Below are 19,195 nucleotides of genomic sequence, written 5' to 3' on the forward strand. Positions count from 1 at the left end.
TCCAAGGCTCTCAGAATCACAAGGGTGATTAAATTAACAACCAGCCGTTGGATGCCCAAACTTGGTAAACTAATGACTACCATTACCAAAAAGATCCAGCTGCTCACAGCCCTAAGCTCCAAAGCCTGTCCTGGAAGCATTCTGTAATACTTTGCATTATATGATTCACCCCCTGCATAAGCATTTACATGGTCTAGCTGCAGGAACCTACAAGATAGATATCATCCTTCTACCAAACTGAGGCAATGTTTAACTCTTAAGGAAGTATTTTGTACAGCATTAGCTTCAGCCAATGAAAACCTTAATTTATTTGCAACATCATCCACCTAACTCAGTTCCTCACTAATAAAGAGAGGGTAAGCCAGTAATAAAATACACTAACTACAGAGTATCCAGCAAACTACATCCATACATCCATTCAGCCTGTGTTTCTTTTAGTTATCAATCATAGAGCGAAAAAAAATAAAATGTCTATGAGCCACACCCTCACTGACATTTGAAACTTGGTACCATCTCTTTCTTACCTAAATATTTTACATGATACAGTATACATCAAAATTCATTTGGGGGCGTTTTTACCCCAGCCACACTAAAAGAATTCTGGGATTGAGCACTGAACAATAGACAGACAATAAAAGATAGACAGTTTGCATATAAATATAAAACTCGTGTAAATATCATACTACACGATAAATCTCCCTTTACAGCTCCATCCTACAGCTCGCCAAGACAGACATTACAATCATACCCTGGTACTAATTACAGCAGCCTGTCTATAAAGTCTGCCTGTATTTATATGCTTGTCTTTGGGAATGCGATCAAGGGACATTCTATCACTTCCTCAACATCCTAATGCAAGAATTTAACAACAGCAGACACAACAAATGAGGTGCCAAAATCTTATCCTATCTGACTGCAGTTCTTCCATTAAATTTTAACTGACCTATCACCATGCATTCTTTTATTTCATACATCTATTTTATTCTTGGTGTGCCTTTCCCAGTGCATTCATATACAAGTACAGTATGACAAAAACCTTACACTAAACTTTGACAATTTATTTTCGAACAGACAAATGAAACTAAAGTCTTCATTGTTATCATCATCATCATAACTTTTTTCCACCTAAAGATGGAATGGAAATACTTAAAATCAAAATGCCTAAGCTTCCCCATTTCTTACTTTGTTGCATACAGATTTAACAATGTCTGAAAAAGTGAGAGAGGTAGCGTATGTATGGACAAGTTGCCTGGAGGCACTTCTGTCATGGCCATCCTTTGTTGGGGGGTTCCAAGAAAGAAGCAAGGCACTGGAGATGATGATACAACCATGTCTGTATGGAGGGGTGGGGAGTATGAAATGAGTGGGTTAATTGTGAGACAGGTGGAGTTTTCATGAAAAGGATGGGCTGAGTGTGAGGGAGGAATGGATGAGTTAGTGTGAAGAAGGTGGGTGTGGCAGTGGTTGGGCCGGTGATGAGTTGAAGTATGAGAGGAAGGCTGAGTGTAAGAGTGCAGCCCTGCGAGCCTCATCCTCCCTCGTCCTCCGCGCCTCTTCCTCCTTTGCTCGGGCATCTCGTATCCTCTGGTCTTTTTCTCCTTCCAGCTCAGATATTCTCCTGTTATGAAAGAATGGACATTAGATGGTAAAATAAAGCAAAATCAGTTCTTAAACTGCAAAGTCTGAGGTGGTGGAATAAAAGAGTCTGGTGGCAGTATGAATGCAACATATAATGAGGATACTGAATGAAAGTGATTAAGATACAAACTACTGTACTTTGCATTAAGGTAAGCAATGATACGATAAAAGTATAGCCAGGTGGGAATGTTGAGCCAAAACTTATAATTGAAAAAAAATATAACAAAACTGTGCTACAAATCGGGACTTTAAGTAAGAATGAATTTGCAGATTGTTATATAACCTTCTACATTAGTTATCTACCAGTCACTGATGACATAGAACAGTGCCTTATCTACTTGCATTACTAAAAACTACAACCTTTACCTCTTGAGTTCAACAATGGTGTCCTTGAGTCTAGCAGTCTGTTCTCTCTCTAACCTCAGCTCCTCACTCAGGCCAGCAATCTCTTCCCTCACTCTCCGCTCTGCTTCCCTCACCTCACTCTCCTTACCCTCCACACTCTGATGGCCCATGAAAATTCTCTTGTACAGTATCTTATGCAAAATATGTTGATATTAATGACAAAATAATATCATAAATGAATAATAAAGAATAATCCACAAAAAACACTGTTGAAAGAGAGGTGCTAAGAAGCTTCCCATGCTCCCCTCCCAAAAAAGTAGCCCAATAAAGCATCAAATGAGTCCCCTATTTCCTAAACAAGCCCTTAACATGATATAATATTACTCATTCTATGGGTTTAGATGTAATTATATATTACAGTCAGGCTAACACAATACAGTTCCATTTAGTTATTAGAGACCCTGGATTTGCTTTCTCCAAAGATGCTGGAGAAGGATGTCTTCACATAATGGCACCAACATAATAGGGTGACCCCACTCCCTAATTTTATGAATATCTAACAGATCCTTCCCTATCTCCCACAAGAAGGATAGTGGACTGCAAGAGAAAATTACTTTAGCCTGCTGTCCACTGGGTTCACATACACATGATCCTCGGGTAAAAACACCAAGCCAAGATATCCTGGCACTCAAAGGAATACAAGCAATCTTGATTAATCCTTTTACTTTATTCCAACCCACCACTCTCATCTCAGCCAGATCGTTGCTGAGGGAGCGAAGCTGAGCACTGAGTCGAGCATTGGTTGTGGTGAGAGTGGCGTTACTGGCTGCTTGGGTCCTTATTCGATCCTGAGCCTCCTCCAGACTTCCAGCACTCACCTCCAGTCGCTCTTCCAAGCTTCGGACTGTTGCACTCTGAGTAATGAGATACAAGTATAGTCAGTAGTCATTACAAGTTGATTATTTTCATTATCATTCTGACTTTCATTACCATTTCAAGATGGGGTTAAGTAGGAGCCAAGAAAATTGACATACAGGCAAACAGGTGTTGAGAAATAATTAGATGGATACAGATTCCTCATGTGTTATACCCTGAACTAAAATGACATACAGGTACATATATCAATTGAAATATCCCAACATCAACAGAGATACACAAGCTCCTTACACCATTCTGCCTTATAATAGATAGACAGATAAACTTATGAAAAGAAATACTGTACTTGCCCAATATGACTAAAAAAATACCAATAATCCTTACATGTTCTGCCTTGAGCTGCTGTTTGAGTGAGTGGAGTTGTGTCTGTGTGGAGCTCCTTTCTGAGGACAGCTGCAGCCTCATACCAGCTACCTCTGCCTCCACCTCACTCCTCTGTGCCTCACATGCCCGCAGTGCCTCCCTCAGCTCTGTCTGATGGCGGAAGAGAGTCAAAAGTTCCCAATAGTTTTACGAAAAAAACATTTACCAGGTATGCACAAAATCAGAAACCACTGAGCCTTCTAGCATGTGTAGGTCTTTCCTTTTGATGGCAGCTCTCCATGCCAAGATCCTAAGCCATTTCCCTGCTCAAACCTAAATCTCAGAGATCTGCACACAGGACCTCACCCCATGTCTTCCTCAGTTTGTCTCTGGGCATTCTTCCCTCTTCAGTCACACTTGTGGTTCTCCTCAGTCAGTCTCCCTCCCCCACCGTCTCAGCATGCTCAAACCATTTCAACTTACCAGTATGCATCACTTCTCCAATATTTCTTAAGCCAAACCTCTCTTGCAGCCCACTCTTTTCAGTTCTGTCACTGTGAAGCCAGGCTCCTCTACCTCAATATTCTCATTTCTGAGCATTCCAACCTGCATGTACCCTATTTTCTCAAATGGCAAGTCTTCCTGCCATACAGTGTAACACTTATCATCTGTTTGTAGAGAGAACTCTCTCCAAAAAAAAGGATAGCCCCTTCATAGTCAGGAGATGCAACAGTGCTCTGAACTTCTTCCATCCATTCTCATTCTCATTATGGAACTAATCTCTGCTCTTCTTCCCACAGTCAACAAATCCCCAAGATAACAAAACTCCTCCATGGATCCCAAGTGGTTACCTCATCTATTGACACTTTCCATTCTATTGTCAAGTGCACATACCCCTACATACAGCATGGTGTAAATTTCTCACATCCTGCAGTCTACCTCTGACACCAACGCCTCTTACACACTAAAGGAATGTGGTGGTCACCTCAGTCTGCTGGTGTTGGTTTGTAAGGCGCACCACCTCAGCATTGTGTTGCTGCTCCTGCTGTTTCAGTCCTTCTTTGTGTTTCAAAGACTCACTGTTTATCATCTCTGTTGATAAAAAACAAATAATATTACTACGAATCTGTATTCCAACCTGACATTTGGCACAAAACATAAATATGGGTAGATTAACTTCAAATAATTAATCAAATGATACCACGCTTCCTCTCAGTGAATCCTCATACTGAGGTTGTTTTGTACTGGACTGGAAGCTAGACAAAGTGCAAAAACCAGCTAATTACATTCCCACAACTGCTAGAAACTATAAGAAGAAAAGAAATTTGACATGTGAAATAAGGCTGATACAATGTGGAAGCCTCAGTTTGAGTTTTGATTCTGTGTACGTGTGGCTGAGTTTCCTGCCAAAGAGTAATGACTGTGTGGCTAGTTACCAATCCATTCTCATGGCAGCACCTCCCATTGTCAATTGTAGCCAACTGCCTACTTCCTAGAAACAAAAAATAAGGTATTAAGAAAACTATGCTCATGTAATGCCACTCAGGGATGAGTGAGGCTGGTCACTCTCATCTTAAATCTCAGGACCAACTTGACATGCCCTGGGCTCCTACACTCCTCATGGGGTAACACTGGATTAGATGATGAATGAATGAATAAAAAACTTTATTCTTATGTTATGAAAAAATACGTTTTTTCAAGTTAGAAAAAAAAAGCCACAGAAAGACTAAGAACAAACTGCTGGAAGAATGGTGGTGGTGGTGGTGGTGGTGGTGATTATACCACTGCTATCCATAAAGCTGCATATTGTACTAACCATCACACTCATGCCTGACTGCCTTCACCTCAGACTGGAGGGCACACATGTTCTCCTTGTAATCCAGGATCTGCTTCCTCTGGTTCTCACACTTGAATTCCAGCTCACCAACCTGACACACAGCAATTTATATCATCATTATCACCGCTTGGCTGTAGGCACAGAATGAGCACTCTAGCATTTAACAATGGTGTCTGGTAGCATTTTGGTACTGTAACTACAGGGTCATTTTAAAGGGTGATGTCATGGGCTGATGGGTCAAAATGGGAACTCTAGCTTCAGGCTGGAACAATTAATTACTTCCTTAAGTTCTTTTTTTTTGACTAAAAGACGGCTTTAAACACACTAGGCGTTACAGGAGAAATTCACACACTATATGAAACTATACTGTAGTGCTTTACACAACTTTCTCCCCAACACACAGACATCCCCATACATACAAACCCACACCCACCTGAGCCTCCAAATGAGTTATGGTTTTTTGCAGAGATCTGACCTCCTGGATATGCTCAGCCAGTGCTTTCTCCAGTGCCTGGTGAAGGTACAGGGGAGATATGGTCATTTATACCGATATTTTGGCTACAGGTACAGATGAAAGGAATCATTATTATCCTCTCAATGGAGAAAACCATGGATAGTGCTGTCTACCACCCACCAATATCTTTCCCATCATCTAACTGTAAACCCACTTTTTGTGTTTGCTTTGCCTTAGAGTGGATAGGTTGTTCACTGGCCATGGCTTTGTTTACTGAAGGGGACACCAATTATTGCTTTTGAATGTACAGTCAGGTGACTTAAGCTAGCCTACTATTTCACCACTTCAGCCCCTCACTTTCCTCTCCTGGCTAACAATCCTTACCTGAGAGAGGCTTGGTAGGTTTTTCTGCAAACAGATACTGTAATTATCTCATTGATATTATGCATCAGGGAGGAAAATGATGATCATTATGGAGGATAGTGATAAGCATGTCTCAGTGTGGAGCAGAACCAAATGAACAGTACCTGACATATTCAATTTAGAGGGAGAATACTGTACAGGACTCAATTAAAAGAAAAAAAAATCACATTACTATTTGTACATAAAAGCATACAATCTCTCTCTCTCTCTCTCTCTCTCTCTCTCTCTCACCTCCCTATCCTCCTTGTGACATGTCTGAGCTGCTTCTTGTGAATTCCGCAGCTCAGTCTCCAGGGATGTGTTGGTGGCTTCCAGTGCTGATATTCGCTCCTGGCTCAGGCGCAGGGCTGAACTCACCAGCTCGTACTTCGCCACCAAGGCCTCAAGCTCCTTAGTCCTCGAACGCAGCTCTTCCTCCAGCCTCCCGATCTCGAATTTGCTCTCCCTGTGGTTGCAGTTAATAAGATGGACAACAGAATCATCCCATTTGGCAAGTGTACAAGAAGTGCATCTATGAAGATAAATACAAAAATAGGAAGTGCAGATGGCTAGGCTTGTGAGGTGTAGCCAGGATTCCAAGGACTTGAATGTTATGTTAATAACTGTATGATCCATTTCACTGGGCAAGCCATTGATAGTTCTCCCACTTTCATACTTTCTTTTTCCTTATCTCTAGATCCTACCTCACACATGACAATGATACAGGCAATAAAAAATATATACATATATACCTCAAGTACACATATATGGCTTCAGACAGCCTTAATCCTGGAGGGGACAAACACAAATAAATCCCCACCACATCACAATCTTCTGATATCAGGCTGATTTCCCTCCAACTCACACTACCTACATTCATTACCCTGACCATTACTTCATACTCAAGTTCAGGATAATGAATGATTATTTTTTCCAACTCTCAGCATATATATCTATCTATCTATCTATTGCCAGACGCCTCAATCCCGTTTGGGGTGGCCACAAACAAATCACCTCCAAGTCGCCCTGTCCCCCACCATTTCACTGCCCTGCTCCCAACTCACACCCCCCTCTCTCATATACCTCTCCATCCCGTCCCTCCACCTCATCCTCGGCCTCCCCCTCCCTCTTCCCCCCTCCACCTCACTCACATACACTCTCTTCGTCAGTCTTTCACCCTCCATCCTCTCCACATGGCCAAACCACCTCAGTGTGTTCCTCATAACGCTTCCTATCACATCCACATATGAAAAATAAATAAATTCTCTCCTTTTCTTTACATTACTTAGTCTTACTGTAAGTGTGGTATGCTCACTTGATGGCACTATTAAAGGCACGATCCTTCTCCATCAGCGAGCGTTCCATGTTTTCCATCTGACGCGTTGTGGCTCTCTGCTGCTTCTCTAGCTCATGCCTCAATGTATCTGCTTGGCTGGTATACTCTCTCCGCAACTCACTCCCACGCGCTGTCTGGGCCACATGTGCCTCTGGAGAAGGATGTTTGCCCTTCTTTATTCTTATGAAGCACTTCTATAAAAAGTCAAAATCATCATCAACCAGACCTCCTTTCCCACCTAAGGATGGGGTGAGGTAGAGTCTAGAAAGCAAGAAAAAATCTGATAGAAGGAGAAACGAAACAAAAATCTTCCCCAGTCAAATGGGCCACACTTTCATTACTTACTCTTCAAGCCCCCAGAATCCTGACTCCACCCCACAGGCATCAGCATCCACGACCTATCAGCCGGAGTTTAGGTCAAAAAATATGCAGATGATTATGTCTGTGATGCAAAGTCAGGATTCAGAAGGTCTGAATAATGAACTGAAGTACAGTTTGGCTGACTTCACTAGGCATGCTCTGGTTAGTTCCACCTTTATCATTTTCTCTTTCCTCACTCTCTGGACCCTACCTCACCTCCACCTTGGATGGGGAAAAAGGCCAAGATGATGATGATGATGATGATGATGATGATGATGATGATGATGATGATGATTTTAATGATGCACAGCAAACATGGCCTTCACCCCGACTATCACTTTGGATCACAACAGTACAGCACAGCCTACCTTATCAGAATATGAAGAAACCTCCCAAACTGCCCTAAAACCACCAAAATTTGCCCAAATTCATACAAACAAACAAAAAATACTTCATACAGTAATTGTACAAAAGAACAAAATTATATACTTCATCATTCAAAACTGCACATCGACATACAAACTGCCGAAGTAATAAATGCACTGACTGTGTTCCAAAATATTATAACGCTGACATATGATTGGTGCTGTAAATTGAAGAAACTGGTAAATCAACTTTTAAGGTGGCAGCAGATCTTTAACAGACAGCTTCTCTGTATACATGGACTCAACTGCAAACAAAAACTGTATGTAAAAATCAAATTACTAACAGTACACATAAAATGGCAAACACATTCAGGACAGAAAGAGGAAAGCCACAGGTCACCTCTCGCACACTGACCTATGGCTGCCGTGACATCAGCTGGTACACTATTCCCTGTGAGGCTTAGCTTGGTAAGGGTGGTGTTGTGGCGCAGACTGCTTAACAGTGCCTTACCCCCTGATGCACCCAAGTTATTCCACCGCACATCTGAGGCACCACAAGAAATAAAGAAAATATCATCATGAGGGAAAGGAAATATAAGATGAAGAATGCATCATACAGGATTGGGAATGCATCATCACATGAGATTACAGTATGAAAAAAAAAAAAAAATGAACTATTAATTTTCTAGTTTCAAACTTTGTCTTCTATATTCATTTACAGGTACCTTCTTGTATATTAATATAAAAACTTCTAATTCCAGATAGCTCAGAAACTAAAATTCATAATATATTACAGTACCAAAAGAATGCAACCACAGACCAATAAAAAAATAAATAAATAAAACCTTACTTCTTTTTCCCACCTAAGGATGGGGCGAGACAGGGTCCAGAAATCTGAAGAGAAAATACAAAAGTGGGAGAACTATCAACAGCATAGTCAGTGAAATGGCTCACTCTCTCACTCACTCACTCAATCATTCACTCACCATTCGAGCCCCCAGACTTACCACCTCACAGGCTTAACCTTTCACTCATACACTCTTCACGATACCTCTCAGACAGCATCAATCCAAGACAAAGAAAATACTCCCTTACCAAGAGTCAGTAAGGCACAGTTCCTAGCCAGAGCCTCGGCCAGGTGTGTTGCAGCATCACTGGCCAGTTGGTTACTTCGCAAGTCAAGGTACTGGAGGCTTGAATTTGTACCCAGTGCCTCACAGAAGGATGCAAAGCTATCTGGGCAAAGACCCAAGTTGTTCCACTCCAGAGACAGCCTGAAAAATACACTGCATTATACAGTTTTATAAAAATACAAATTAACCCCTTAGATATGGCAACATCTACTGTATATTTTATTCACTCTTGCTGTTTGACCACTTTTTTTTTTATTATTATTATAGATATAATCACGATATTTCCACTTGTTAAAAATTCTAAGTAGAGTGGTTTGAGAAATCCTTCAGTAATCTCTTAACTACTGGTCTGTCATGAGCTGAATATAACCATCTGGTGGGAGAAAGAATAAAATGATACTACATCACCAGATTGAAAGAGTTAAAGATGAAGATAAATTAAAGATACAAAGCTTTTTCCATACTACTCTGTCAATCTATCTATAGCCATATGGATTAGTTCCAGTAAGGACAGACACAAATAAGTCAACCCCAAAACACTCTGTCCTCTGCCACTATTGTATCTGTGTTGCATAAATTATTTGGACTATGGCAGCCTAGCCTTACACCCTCCTACACATTGAAGCCCACAGAATGGATAATAAGAACTCTCTCTCTCTCATCTCATCTCTCTTTCTCTCTCTGTCGCTCTCATCTCATCTCCTCTCTCTCTCTCTCTCCTTACCTGACAATGGATCGGTTGTGTCTGAGCATCTTGGCAAGGGCAGTGGTGGTGGTGGCCTGTATTGCATTGCCCTTCAGTGACAGCGTTCGCACCGACCCACTACCACACAGACCCAGCAGCAGTGACTTGGTGCACTCCTCTCTCAGCAGGCAGTCCTCAAAGCTCACCTGAGGAATGGCTTGGTCAGATGCAGTCAGCCCTCACTTGACCCCTTCAGTCTGACGACATATTTTAAAGCTCTGATCTTGCTAACAATGGATGATTTTCTTCAGCATATGAAAGTTTCAATACTGTAAGAGTTAATGAAGGCTACATCTTACCCCTCTAGTTTGAAGGCTCCAATGATTGCAAGAATAAACTGAAAAATACATCACTAGAGTGAAGTTATTCATGTTATGGATGTATACAGGCAAAATGCTACTTTAAGTGAAACAAACTTAAGTGACACATGCTTCTGATTTATGACTGACGGGTTAAAAGCACAAAAAACTCATTGGTGACTTCGAAACAATAATGTACGGGGTAATCAATCATGAGCAAGTTCACTGTAAGAGCATGTGTTATTTCCCTTGAAACTTATAAGAAAACAACTTCCAGTATGTCCATCACTTCCCTCCCTGATATATCATACATTATCAAAGAGAATCATCTATGGCTAGAGAAATATACCAAGCTTGACTTAGTTTATGAATGTGACATGATTCAGGGGGTTAACTGCAAGCACACCATTATTAAGATTTAGGACTAGTGGCTGATTGACTGACACAGTTTAGGCAAGATCAACAGCAAGCTGCCCATCCCTTGATGACTTGGGTGTACCTTGCTGAGAGTCTGTGACATCTGCATAATCTTGCCCAGCACTGCACACGTTCCCACGTCCAGGGTCTGTGTTGCCAGGTCCAGCACCGCACCACTGGAGGGCAAAACAGGTCATTAGCTACTCTTTTTACTTTAACTTGACTGGGGTAACTCAGGAACAAAATCGTGTAATTACCATCACATCTAAACCATGGGGCTTCATCAAGCATCAGCAATAATTATACTGAATCATGTGCAGTACTCACCTTCCAACTACAAATGCCTCTTGAACACATTCTTGGATCTCGATATTATGCTTCCTACAAAGCTGCTTATACAAATCAGTCAGCTGGTCCGAGGACATAGCAGAAATAATGAATTTTAAATTTTAACACAAGCTTTTAAATTACCCAAACATTTCAGTTCTACAATAGCTCTGTAAACTATCTACCATTTTCCACAGTTCCTCTTGCATAACGACACTTGCCTTTCACAGCACTCTAAAACCTAACAAAATGTATTTCCCGATACCACAGTGCACGGTAATTTAACCTAATAACAAAACAAGGTGCACTTCTGATTTTTGAGGAAGGCAGAAACTCATTAGAACTATCTTAACATTTTGCAAACCGTTTATACATAGACATTGATACATTTTCCTTTGTATTTCCAACTTTTTCCTGATATTTCTCCAACTACAATTTGTGTCTATGGAATATTATCGACAGCTATTCTTGTTTTATCAAAATATGAAAACTTACGAAGGTGAGGACTAGATTTTAGACTCGTGGGTTTGTTGTGGTTTTGCAGCATCTTGTAGTCGTGAGCAATTTATATATTTCCACACCCTTAACTCAGCCGACAAACAGGATTCAACAGCAGATAGGTAAGAACACAGCTACTGGATGACTGTGAAGCAAGAACCATCATCATTAACATTGTAAAGGGAGGGAGAAAGGTAGATTTTGTCATTGTTCTCAAGTTTACGAAGTGAAGTGATGAGTAACCATATATCACAACTACCGCAAAGGTATATCTGGCTGTCTCTGTATATCCAGAGTCCTTAATCCAGTAGGATATGCCCATAACTAATTTACCTTCATGTCACCCCGCCCTCTTCCATCAGGCCACCCTCCCTCCAGCTACTACCTTCATTCATCATGCACTTCTCCAGCCAAACTTGTCACCTCATTCCCAGTCTTCCCCTCCCCCTCATCCCCATCACCTCACTCATATACACTCCAAGCCAGTCTCTAAATCTTCATTCTTCCTCATGGACAGGCCATCCCATCACTATGATTCCTGACCTTAGGTATCAAGTAGTCCGTGATCATTCAGTCAACCTAGTCCCTTCACCACCATGGCATGTTAGTTTAGTTCCAGCTTTTTCCAGGCAGTTTTTTTCAGTTTAGGCATGACTTTGTGTTGAAGGGATTGATATTTAATGTTTTCATCCCTATCAGCTGAAGGCCATAATAAGAGTAAAATTATGAATAGCTGTGTTGTTGAGTTGAAGTTTTTAACAAGAATGGCACTCTTGACAGTAGACGTGGCAGTGTCACAAGGAGTGTGGTTGTAGTGTGCTCTTGCATCTTCATTGAGGTGTGAGATGTTCCTGGAAGCTGGTTATAATTAAACATAGAATTATAGATGTTAGGTATACTGCATTTTATATTTACATTTACCTTTTATTCTCAAAGTTTTCAGGAGAGTGTACTGGAGACAAGATGTCAGAAGAGGATATTCTCAACTTGTGTTGGAACAACCATACAACTGAATTCCGCCACATGCTGTCAGCTGTGCGAACAGTTGTAAGTGTTATGGAGATCTGGAGTGCACTGCACATTGCAGAGTACAACACTGAGATATATTGGTATATAACAATGGATTAATCAGGTCATATAGTTTATGGTTAGCCCTCTCCAGTATTGCCTCACAGAGACTATTTACGCTCATGTCACATGATACAATTTATCTCAAGAGCCACCAAGTAGGCTACTGTACTGTACTGTATTTAAATAAGGCAAACACCCACCACCCAGCAGGTTTCCTGTATTGTGTTATATTATATGACATAATTAGCTACAGTACCAGTAGCTGTATTATTACTTTAGCTATTTCATATAATGTATGAAACAAATGCAATATGATATCGTATAGAAGCATTTTTATTCACGTTCATTTCCAGCACTTGCTACCTTCTTACTAGGCCACACAGAATAGTATGTACAGCCAAGAGCAAAAATTTGCCTCCAATCCTCTGCCTGCATTGCATCCTGCCTTCCACGTTTCTCGTTTTTCCCCCATCAACAGAGAGTATCATTCCTTGTCATAACCTTTTGTTGTGTGCTTGATATTATTGTTCATGAATTTAGTTCGTTTAACACCTTCCATCACCACAACCACTAGAGATTTGTTGACAGCTTTTGCTGTTGGCTGTACATCACCTTAAGTATCATAGGTGAAAATCTAGAAGATTTTTATGTATACTTTTTGCTTTTCCTGCTTCCAGGAGAAGTATACAGATGTGACACTCACCTGTGGAGACCAAACATTCTATCCTGCCCACAAGCTCATACTGTCCACATACAGCAACTACTTCCAGCGCATCTTCGAATACACGCCATGTAAACACCCAGTCATTGTGCTCAAGGATGTATCTGGCAGAGACATGGCCGCACTTCTCAGTTACATGTATGAGGGTAAGGTCAGTGTGGTGCGCTCCAGCCTGTCATCGCTTATCAGAGCTGCTAAGCACCTGCAGATCAAAGGGTTTGCCCTATCAGAGGACCAGTTACCCAGTGCGAAGAAGAGAGTCCAACAGCCAGAAAACAGAGGCAGCCAGCAACACAAGCGCCAGAGGAGAGTGAAGCAGGAGAGGCTTGACACCATGCATGATGACTCTTTGTTATGTAGGTTACAGTGAATGTGTGCAGTAGACATGACCCCTGAAGTCCAGTGACATTTTCATTATTTTATATTTTCAACTCTCAGACAGTTTTACTTAGCATAAGAAGAGTGTCCAAGTACTTCTGGAATTAGTCAAGGCTTCTGCTAATTCCCTCAATTTAAAAAGACTTTCTAAAATAAAATTGTGTGAAGGTAGCTAAAATATACCGGTACCTAAAAAAATGTTATCAGATTTAAGGGACTAATTCACATGCCTGAGGTGCTGAATAGGGACACCATTTCACCTTGACGTGATGGTGCTGATATGGTTAATTGGGTGATGGAGCTGCCTAGTTATACGGATGCCACTCAACTCCCTCCCTGTCCCTTTAAAAAAGAGGATGGTGGACTGTGGGAGGAGGGAATCTCAATCCTTCAGCCCAGTGGGTTCACACCCAGATGAACTTAGGGCTACAGTTTTTACCTCTACTACAGTAGCATTTGTATGGGAGAAGTTGTGATATTTTAAAATTCTTCCTTGACTTATAACAAGAATTGCCAGTATCTTTCTCTTCCATCTATCCATCCAGTCCAGTATTGCCCCGTCAGTAGTGTAGAGGCTCTGGGTTCAGCTGTTTTACTAACTTCTGTCTAGACTTATGCAATGTAGTTATGCCCCATTTGTTTGCAAATTGGCTGATAGACCAGTAAATTACCTCTTTCGTTCGTTTCATTTTGTTTCTGAAGGCTCCAACATGCTTGCATGCGTCGGGCTTGGTCACCTAATGGCGGCTGTCCATGATGCTCGATCTCTGGCAGCTTCCCTATTTAGTCCCTTATCCCTGAGGTCACAATGACCTCGTCTCAGGTCTTTTTTTGGTCTACCTCTCGCTACCCTACCCCTAACATTAACACTTCTCACTTTCTTCACCCAGTTATCATCCCCCATCCTCTTTGACTGATATAAATGCACCGATATTTTATGCAGACTGAATGTAGATAATATCATTAACTGTAGATTAAGTAAATTCTAGCAGCCAGTGCATTATAAAACCAAACAGATCAATTGCCCATCAAGACCCATAAAATGCGTTTATGTACATAGTAGAATTGTCTGACCTTGTTAGACATATACAAGCCAGCTACCATAAATATCAGATACCATTGTTGAAGGAACCATGGTATACAGGCATTGTATTAGGTTTTTGGACATAACCTGGGAGGAGTAGGAAAGGATACCAAGAGGAGTAGTAGTAGTAGTACTGTAGTAGTAACTGTGGTAGTAGCAGTAGTTGTTGCAGTCCCAAGCCCATCTGAACATGAATCAGGTGAACTTCAGGATAAAGTTGCCCTCCTCCAGCACTTCATCATACGCTTTTAAGGAACAGGGTGAGAGTTGAGGTACCTTCGCATAACTGGGCAGTGGAGCAACACAGTTATATCAGTGCCACCACATGAAGGCTTCCCTGTCCAGCACCTTACCATGAGTAGGATAGAAGGATAGCCTGTAACAGAAGGCAAGAGTACTTGAGAAAGTGTGGCTACAATTGGTTGAAAATGGGGTGACCAGTCTAGATTTCCATTCTGATGAAAAACTCCCAATCCACAGCACCCCCAGAGGAAGATTTGCTCCCTGAAGAGAGTCGTATTGGTGTGGAGGAGCAGGATAGCCCCAGCACCACCTCCCATATCATTATTAGCAGGATGAAGGACAACATCACAGTGCATCAAGTGCCATCGCCTGAGGAGGAGGTGAGATCAGTTCTAGTCTTAGTGGAGTAGGTTGAACACCCCTGTGTTGTATAATAAAAAACAGCAAGGGTATGTGATACGCACCTGCTGTGTAAAGGAAATTAAGTAAAAAAATATATACAGGCATATGCTGATGGTCAGGGTTGTGAGGTGGGGCCAGGATTCCAGGTGCTTAAATGAATTTGTGACCCACTTCATTGTCCTGCTTTTATTCTTTCTGTTCTTTTGCTTCTGGACTCTGCCTTACATCATTTCTAGTCAGAAAAAAGGGACAGGATGATGAGGGTGAAAAATATAACTTATATATTGTAACATACTAGTTGTATCATTTACACATATGTTGAGGCAGAACTTGGCATGTAAATCAAAACAGTTGTTAACATTTTTAGTATTGTACAGATACTTTCAAGATGATTTATCATAACTGTAATTGTTTGACCTCAGGTAGCATGACAGTACATTAGAATTGTATGATGAATGCATGGAAAAATAATATCAAGATCATAATGATAAATCCTTATAACTTAGATGCAGCAATGTAGGTGATTGCCTCTATGTAAACTTAGTGAAAACTTGGTATATATTGTATGTCATCGCAGGTGTTGGTAGAAACAACAATTGGCGAACAAGAGGATGGGCAGAGTAACCATTTACAAATAGACTTGCATCCTGAAACTTCCCCCAGCCAAGACTTCCCGAACCACAAGGTGACCGTGAGGGTGAGGGAGGAAGCGAGTCAGGACACAACCTTATTTCAGCCCAGCTTCATCAAGAGAGAAATCACTGCAGAACTGGACCCATCACCACTACATTTTCAAGAGGTAAGATGTCACTGATATTGTTGTTTGACCCCCAGGCTCACAGGCTGATGTTTATCCAATGGACTGCTGGCTGAAGTTGCCCTCCTCCTGCAGCCCATTTTCCTCCTTTTGAAGGATTAAAAGGGGGTTGAAGGACATTTCTATATTGGAGAGTAGAATCGCCTGATTATACCAACCAAATCAATTACAGCATTGATTTCAGGATGTGGCAGCTGTGCTGCCCTGCACTTGTGTATGAAACACCCTTGTACCCATGGAAGCACAGGGAGGGATGAGATTATACTGATGGGAGCTATTTCATATCTGAAATCTCCATACTCACACCAGGAGGAGGCACTTCACCGGAAACAGATGCACCTGGTAGCGATGCAGCTGGCGCAGAGTGACAAGAGCCTGGTGCTGAGCGAGGAGAAGTATGAAGCCATCCTAGCACACCTGAGAAACCCCAGCCTCACCGTCAACCCCAAGTTCCGACACTGGGTGAAGAGCAGGAGGTTCCGTATCATGGACCTGCCTGAGATGGGGCTCCAAGGGGTGCTGGCCATACCCAATAGAGAGTCATTAGTGAGTAATCTATTGGTCATTCACCTTAACTTGATAGAGATTTTTGCTCTTTTTGTTGTGTGTTTCCAATAGCTCAGTTTAATATAATGCTGCAGCTCTAAATTCCCACTGTAACAGTTTTTCATGACTAGCACGATTTTCTAATGTCAGTCACTTGCTGCATTCCAGTTTTCAAGGTGGAGATGGCAATTTTAAGCTAAGAAATGAACAGAGTATATGTGGGTTAAGGCAGTGAAATTGGACATGGCATCTACAGGGTTCAAATGTAAGGAGAGGTTAGAGTTTATTGCCAACACAGCATCTGGTCAGAGTAGCCCAATCCCAGGCCCCTATGCAAGTTGTGGGACGGTAAAGTTGTAATGTCAAGGTTTTTTTTTTTTTTTTTTTTTTTTTTTTTTTTTTTTACCACCAGATAGTTTTGTTGAGATTATGGGAATGACAGGTGTGCTGATGAGCCAGACAGTCATTGATGTGCATTGAAAATACATCATAATATCATAGTCCCTTCTTTTTTTTTTTTTTTTCTAGAACTAGGCCACACATATCTTGAATAGTAAGTCGTGGTTGCGTGAGATTCAATAAGCCTTAGCACTGTAGTTGGAATGAGTTCTGGTTACTAGTTACTAGCTAAATTGGCTTGACCATCAGCCAGGTTGAAAGGGGTTATGGATCTTTCTTCAGATTAGAACAGAGGCACTGGAGAATGCTAGAAGTTCCAGACAAATTACTGTATTGAGTATTTAAATGTATTATAATGTAGAAGTTGTTCCTTTTTGGCAGTGTTATGTTGTTTTCCAGTATTCAGATGACCTCAAACCAGTACGGTACCTGCATGTAGTGCCGGCATACCAGGCGTACGATGTTGTTTACCAGATCCACAGCCAGAGGCTCAACCATGCTGGCTACAAGAGGGTCCTTCAGTATGTAAGTGCTGCCAAGGGTAAAGGACATACCCACCTTGTTATATATAGTCCTTCTACAGTTCAACATTCACAGGCAGGGTTTAAAGTTTTGAGCAATAATGTAGCGCTACGGTGGTACCGTATGTGGTGGCAACCATCATCCACTCACTCAGTGTACAGTAGTTCTTCCTCCTTCCTTCATCTGTGTCATTTTTTTCCCCCCATTTTTTGTGTCTGCCCTCCTCTTTACCTATTTTTCTCATCCCTCCTGTCACTTTTATTACTCTTCTTTCCACTTCAGGTGGGTCTGCACTGAGTGGCAAGCTTAATGGTTCCCTGTAACCCAGGAAACCACTTACAACACTGGGTGTTAACCATATAACCAGATAATGAGGTGATATGGAGACTATTGTGGGACCCCATTAATTAGTTGGAGATAAGGGAGTGTAGCAGGATACCAAGCTTCCACACTTCCCTGTGCCTTGCTGTGGCAAGGCACCACCACAAGGGAACATTGGTTCAGTGCACAGGATGGGCTTGCAAGGACAGTTGCTTTCCTGCAGTTGATGGGTCTCTGTGGCCAGACAAAATGGTGTTGCTCAGCAGCAGCAACAAGAACAACAGCATCTGTTGGTTTGTATTTATTCAGCTGGATGGGGCTCTTCATAGAGAGCTGAAAAAGAAAAAAACACTTGCACAAAATTTGTGGATTTAAAGATATAGCTTGAAGCCTGCTGATGAACACAGAACTGGATGAGTCCACCATCACAAGCAAACTTTTGCCGGTAATCCCCTGCCAGCATTATGTCCTGTCTTCCATATTTCTTACCTTCTCAAACATCAGACAATATATTAGTTGTTTCCTCCTCATATTCAGTTACTGTGTGCTTTCAGTGTAGTTGTATGGCAGATTAATTACTTAGGCAGTAATTAAATTTTTTAAAATGCTGTATGGTGGTGAGATGTGGGTAGTAAAGGAAGAGGATATGCATTGGTTAAACATCAGAAATGACAGTGATTATATGGGTGTGTAGTGTATTCTTGAATGCAAGGCCTGGAGGGACTAGAATTTCAGTTGAGTTGAGAGGAAGGATGGGATTTGAATGTATTGGTGTTGTGATGAGGAGGGGAAGATTGAAATGGTTTAGACATGTGGAGAGGGTAGAGGATGACAATTGGGTGCAGAAGGTGAGAAGTGTGAACGTCATGGGTAGGGTTGTGAGAGGCATACCAAAAAGACCTGGGACGAGATCACAGAGTGTGACCTTAGGGCTGGAGGATTGAATAGGGAGGCTATCAGTGAGCGAGCAGTATTGAGAGCCACCATTAGGTGACCAAGACCAATGCATGCAAGTTTGTTGGAGCCTCTATAAACTAGCTGTACAAATGATATGATACAAAGTATTTATGATTGCTTTGTCATTGAAACTTTCAAATAATTAAAATTATATCACATTTTGCTCCACCAGCTTCATCGTCACTACTACGGCATCACCCGCAACTTTGTTCAAACGTTCTGCAAGACCTGTCCCACCTGTTCCATCCGGGACACATGACCTCCCTAACCCTTACTTCAGCTATACTCTCTTCACATTAACCTGGCATAAGATGGGCATCTCATCATCTTGAGTGCCGA

The 19,195-nt window shown here is 41.6% G+C and overlaps 2 protein-coding genes across 2 annotated transcripts; one reads left to right on the forward strand and one right to left on the reverse strand.

Annotated features, from left to right (window-relative positions):
- Positions 1–1,379: 1,379 nt before the first annotated feature.
- Positions 1,380–11,037, reverse strand: LOC145418417 (leucine-rich repeat-containing protein 45-like). The gene is made up of 14 exons (XM_080286831.1): positions 10,898–11,037; positions 10,653–10,746; positions 9,834–10,000; positions 9,072–9,250; positions 8,392–8,520; positions 7,231–7,402; positions 6,168–6,381; positions 5,493–5,570; positions 5,039–5,150; positions 4,208–4,314; positions 3,244–3,393; positions 2,724–2,897; positions 2,005–2,141; positions 1,380–1,618 (listed from the first exon to the last, which is right to left on the reverse strand). Exons 1-14 carry the CDS (start codon positions 10,993–10,995, stop codon positions 1,435–1,437), a joined length of 1,995 nt encoding a protein of 664 aa, XP_080142957.1. The 5' UTR covers positions 10,996–11,037; the 3' UTR covers positions 1,380–1,434.
- Positions 11,038–12,358: 1,321 nt separating this feature from the next.
- Positions 12,359–19,121, forward strand: LOC145417619 (uncharacterized). Its single transcript, XM_080286305.1, has 7 exons — positions 12,359–12,442; positions 13,144–13,543; positions 15,130–15,272; positions 15,872–16,093; positions 16,421–16,657; positions 17,456–17,581; positions 19,029–19,121. Exons 1-7 carry the CDS (start codon positions 12,359–12,361, stop codon positions 19,113–19,115), a joined length of 1,299 nt encoding a protein of 432 aa, XP_080142431.1. The 3' UTR covers positions 19,116–19,121.
- The last annotated feature ends 74 nt before the right edge of the window (positions 19,122–19,195 follow it).

The sequence above is a fragment of the Coenobita brevimanus genome, chromosome 14 (assembly GCF_032717465.1).
Source record: "Coenobita brevimanus isolate Jiangsu-jjx chromosome 14, ASM3271746v2, whole genome shotgun sequence".
Lineage (NCBI taxonomy): Eukaryota > Metazoa > Arthropoda > Malacostraca > Decapoda > Coenobitidae > Coenobita > Coenobita brevimanus.

What these genes read in the sequence shown, in the direction of transcription:
- LOC145418417 (XM_080286831.1), bottom strand. Translation starts at nt 10,995, where the DNA reads ATGTCCTCGGACCAGCTGACTGATTTGTATAAGCAGCTTTGTAGGAAG. An exon ending in AGTCAGGCATGAGTGTGATG is followed by an intron (nt 4,315 to 5,038) that starts GTTAGTACAATA and finishes TTTTATCAACAG; the next exon opens with AGATGATAAACAGTGAGTCT. An exon ending in ACCATTGTTGAACTCAAGAG is followed by an intron (nt 1,619 to 2,004) that starts GTAAAGGTTGTA and finishes CTTTCATAACAG; the next exon opens with GAGAATATCTGAGCTGGAAG.
- LOC145417619 (XM_080286305.1), top strand. Translation starts at nt 12,359, where the DNA reads ATGTCAGAAGAGGATATTCTCAACTTGTGTTGGAACAACCATACAACT. An exon ending in CACCACTACATTTTCAAGAG is followed by an intron (nt 16,094 to 16,420) that starts GTAAGATGTCAC and finishes TACTCACACCAG; the next exon opens with GAGGAGGCACTTCACCGGAA. An exon ending in TACCCAATAGAGAGTCATTA is followed by an intron (nt 16,658 to 17,455) that starts GTGAGTAATCTA and finishes GTTGTTTTCCAG; the next exon opens with TATTCAGATGACCTCAAACC.